Source organism: Myotis davidii, unplaced genomic scaffold (assembly GCF_000327345.1).
Source record: "Myotis davidii unplaced genomic scaffold, ASM32734v1 scaffold741, whole genome shotgun sequence".
Lineage (NCBI taxonomy): Eukaryota > Metazoa > Chordata > Mammalia > Chiroptera > Vespertilionidae > Myotis > Myotis davidii.
In genome coordinates, this window is record NW_006291250.1 from 335,531 (window position 1) to 338,797 (window position 3,267).

The window sequence follows — 3,267 nt, forward strand, 5'->3', positions numbered from 1 at the left end:
CAGAGTTAAGATTCGTACCATTCCTTGCTGTGGTGGCTGAGAGCAGACATACGACCGGAACGGTAAAAAAGCTTTGGTGGCTGAGAGTAGACAAACGACCGCAAAGGGTTAATAAAAATATATTTAAAAATATATAAAGTCAACCAAGTATCGACTTTAATTGCGTCCATAAAACACCTGCATTGCAGCAGTGGGGCTAGTGTTTGACTAGCTGGGGGGACAGTAGCCTCACCGAGTTGACACATCAAACTGACCATCGCAACCACAGACATAATCAGTAATGAAACCACATAGCATGTTCGCTGGTGGTTAAGGTGGGAAGAGGGATCAGCGGTGTGAGGATGCGAAGGCCTCACAGAGGAGGTGATGTTTGACCAAAGAACTGCGGGAAGTGAGGGGGCAAGCCACCACCAGTGGGAATCTGGGACAAGAGTGATCCAAGGAGGGGCAGGGTATGTGCAAAGGCAGGCCCTCCGGCAGGTATGTCCTTGAAGCATTCGTGGAACAGCGAGAAGAGAGTGAGAGGAGAGGTTCAGAGAGAGGCCCTGGTGAGGACTTCGGCGTCTACTCTGAGTGAGACAGACCGCAGGAGGGCTCCGTGCGGAGGAGCGACATGAACTGACTTGTGTTTCAGTGGGATCACTTTTGTTGGGGGTGGAACGTGTACTCTAGGCCCTGGAGCCCAGGAGGCCAAGAACAGAAGCAGGGAGACGGGGGAGGAGGTGACTGCCACAGTCCTGGTGAGAGGAGTTAGGGGCTGGGGTGGCGTGCTCAGAATCTGGGTGTGGTCAGTACTTTGAGGGGGGCGCTGACAGGGTTTCCTCTGGGTGTGGGACTTCCCTTTTGGACATGATGAGGCGTCCAAGTGGGGATTCCTTAGGCAGCTGTATATGATGAGAGTGGAGTCTGCATTCGTCAGAATGACTGTGGGGGAGGGGGAGGAAGGGAGGAGAGGAAAGGGGCAGAGTGAAAGACACAAAGAAACAAAGCTAAACCTAAGTGAGATCTCAGCATGGTCAACAGATCAAAAACAGGGACTTCTGTTAGTGGAGCTACCTTTCCATTTGCATAAAATTCTCCAGCGTGGCCCAGATTCTGGCCAGCCTTGGACAACAGCTTTTTAAAAAAATATATTTTATTGATTTCTCACAGAGAGGAAGGGAGAGGGAGAGAGAGTTAGAAACATCAATGAGAGAGAAACATCGATCAGCTGCCTCCTGCACACTCCCCACTGGGGATGTGCCTGCAACCAAGGTACATGCCCTTGACCGGAATCGAACCTGGGACCCTTCAGTCTGCAGGCTGACGCTCCATCCATTGAGCCAAACCGGTTAGGGTTCGGACATCAGCTTTAACCGACAGTCACAACACACTAGACCCCTGGACCCTGACAGGAGCACAAATTCAATTTCAGAGTCTCACGAGATTGTAGGCACCTGACCAGAGGGGGGAGGGGAGATGATGGGCACCCTGACCTGAGGGGGAGGTGGGATGGTGGGCACCCTGACCAGAGGGGGGAGGGGAGATGGTGGGCACCCTGACCTGAGCGGGAGGGGAGATGGTGGGCACCCTGACCAGAGGGGGAGGGGAGATGGTGGGCACCCTGACCAGAGGAGAGGTAGGATGGTGGGCACCCTGACCAGAGCGGGGGAAGGTGAGGTTCAGGAATCCCACCTTCCGCGTGTACACTTCAGGGCACAATGGAACTCTGGGGTTCTAGGGCCGTCTTTAACAGACCTAATTTTTCTTGTTTCCTTTTTAAAAAAAAAAATATTTTTATTGACTTCAGAGAGGAAGAGAAAGGGAGAGAGAAACATCAATGATGAGAAAGAATCATTGACCAGCTGCCTCCTGCACACCACACACTGGGGATGGAGCCCACAACCCGGGCCTGTGCCCTTGATCAGAAATGAACCTGGGACCCTCCAGTCTGCAAGCCGGTGCTCTATCCACTCAGCCAAACCGGACAGGGCTATGGACCTCATTTTTCTCCCACGGCTCTATGTGGGTGGAGAAATGCCTGCCCCCCCTTATCCTCTGGTGCTGGAGGGAGGGGAGAGGGGTTCACTCTTAAGCATTTGCTTCTCTGCATGACGTCCAGCCTCTGTCTCTCTCCCTGTTCTGTTCTAGAACACCCAGCGTGGGTGCCCGCGGCCCGAGAGCAGAAGTCTGTGGTGCCCTCCAGGCCCATTCTGTCCCTTGTCTGCTTGCCCTGGGTCCTGGAGGCTGCCTAGTGCTCTCCAGCCCCCTGGCTCCCTAGTCCCTGGTTCATGGTAGGGACCCAAGGGGGCAGGGGGCAGTGCTGGAGTCTGAGCAGCCCCCCTGCATCCTCTCTCCGCTCACGGACACCTGCACCGCCCCATCCACTCACCTCTGCCCCGGCTCCCTGGCTCCCTGCTCAGCCTCCTCATTTAGTTCCCTGTTGATTTAGACCCCAATCCGTCCCTCGGCCCAGACTCCTGAGGTGCTGGCGACATGCTGGATGCCCAGCGTGTCCTTTCCCAGGGCTGCCATAACCACACCGCACGCTGGGCGGCTTACGGACAGACATGCATGCATTTCCTCACAGTTCTGGAGGCCAGAGCTGGGATCCAGGCTGTAGGCGGGGCCGCACTCCCTGGAAGGCTCCAGCGGAGGATCCTTCGTGGCCTCTTCCAGCCTCTGGCAGCCCCGGCCTTCCCTGGCTGGTGGCAGCATCACTCTGATCTCCGGCTCTGCCTCCCCTCTGTGTCCCTCTCCCCGCTTCTCCTAAGGACACCAGTCCTGGTGGATAAGGGCGCACCCTCTCCCAGGATGACCTCATCTTAACGGATGGCGTCTCCACGTGAGGCCACATTCTGATGCGCTGAGGGGTAGGACATACCTTTTGGGGGAGGACAACATTCGCCCCGTAGCACCGACTGAGCTCCTTATACTCGCCATATCCTAACTGACCCCATGTCCCCAGCGGGAACCGGGGGCAGCCACCTGGTGTCATGGGTGTCCAGGGAGGCAGCCAGGGTGCTGTGGCTCCTGGAGAGTCTGGGCTGAGTGGGGAGTTGGGCCTAAATCAGGTGGAGCTCCTGAGAGGTGACAGGGAGGGAGCCATCGGCCGGGGCGCGTGGAGCAGTGCAGGTGCAAGATGCTGGGGGAGATCAAGGTCAGGGTAGATGATGCCCTCAGCCCCTGCGGTGTCCACAGCTCCTCCAGCCACCCTGCCACTTAATTCTCTGTCAAATAAATGGCTTAATTCATTCACACACACGCGCGCGCGCACACACACACACA

At 56.3% G+C, this 3,267-nt stretch overlaps 1 protein-coding gene across 1 annotated transcript in view; it reads right to left on the minus strand.

Annotated features, from left to right (window-relative positions):
• The window catches only part of MYPOP (Myb-related transcription factor, partner of profilin), a 16,243-nt gene extending 13,266 nt beyond the window's left edge, over positions 1-2,977 (minus strand). Inside the window, exons 1-2 of the mRNA XM_006764419.2 lie at positions 2,864-2,977; positions 2,568-2,748 (exon numbers count right to left, since the gene is read on the minus strand). Of these exons, the coding sequence (XP_006764482.1) occupies positions 2,568-2,748; positions 2,864-2,977 (295 nt within the window). The remainder of the gene's footprint in view (positions 1-2,567; positions 2,749-2,863) is intronic.
• Between the last annotated feature and the right edge of the window lie 290 nt (positions 2,978-3,267).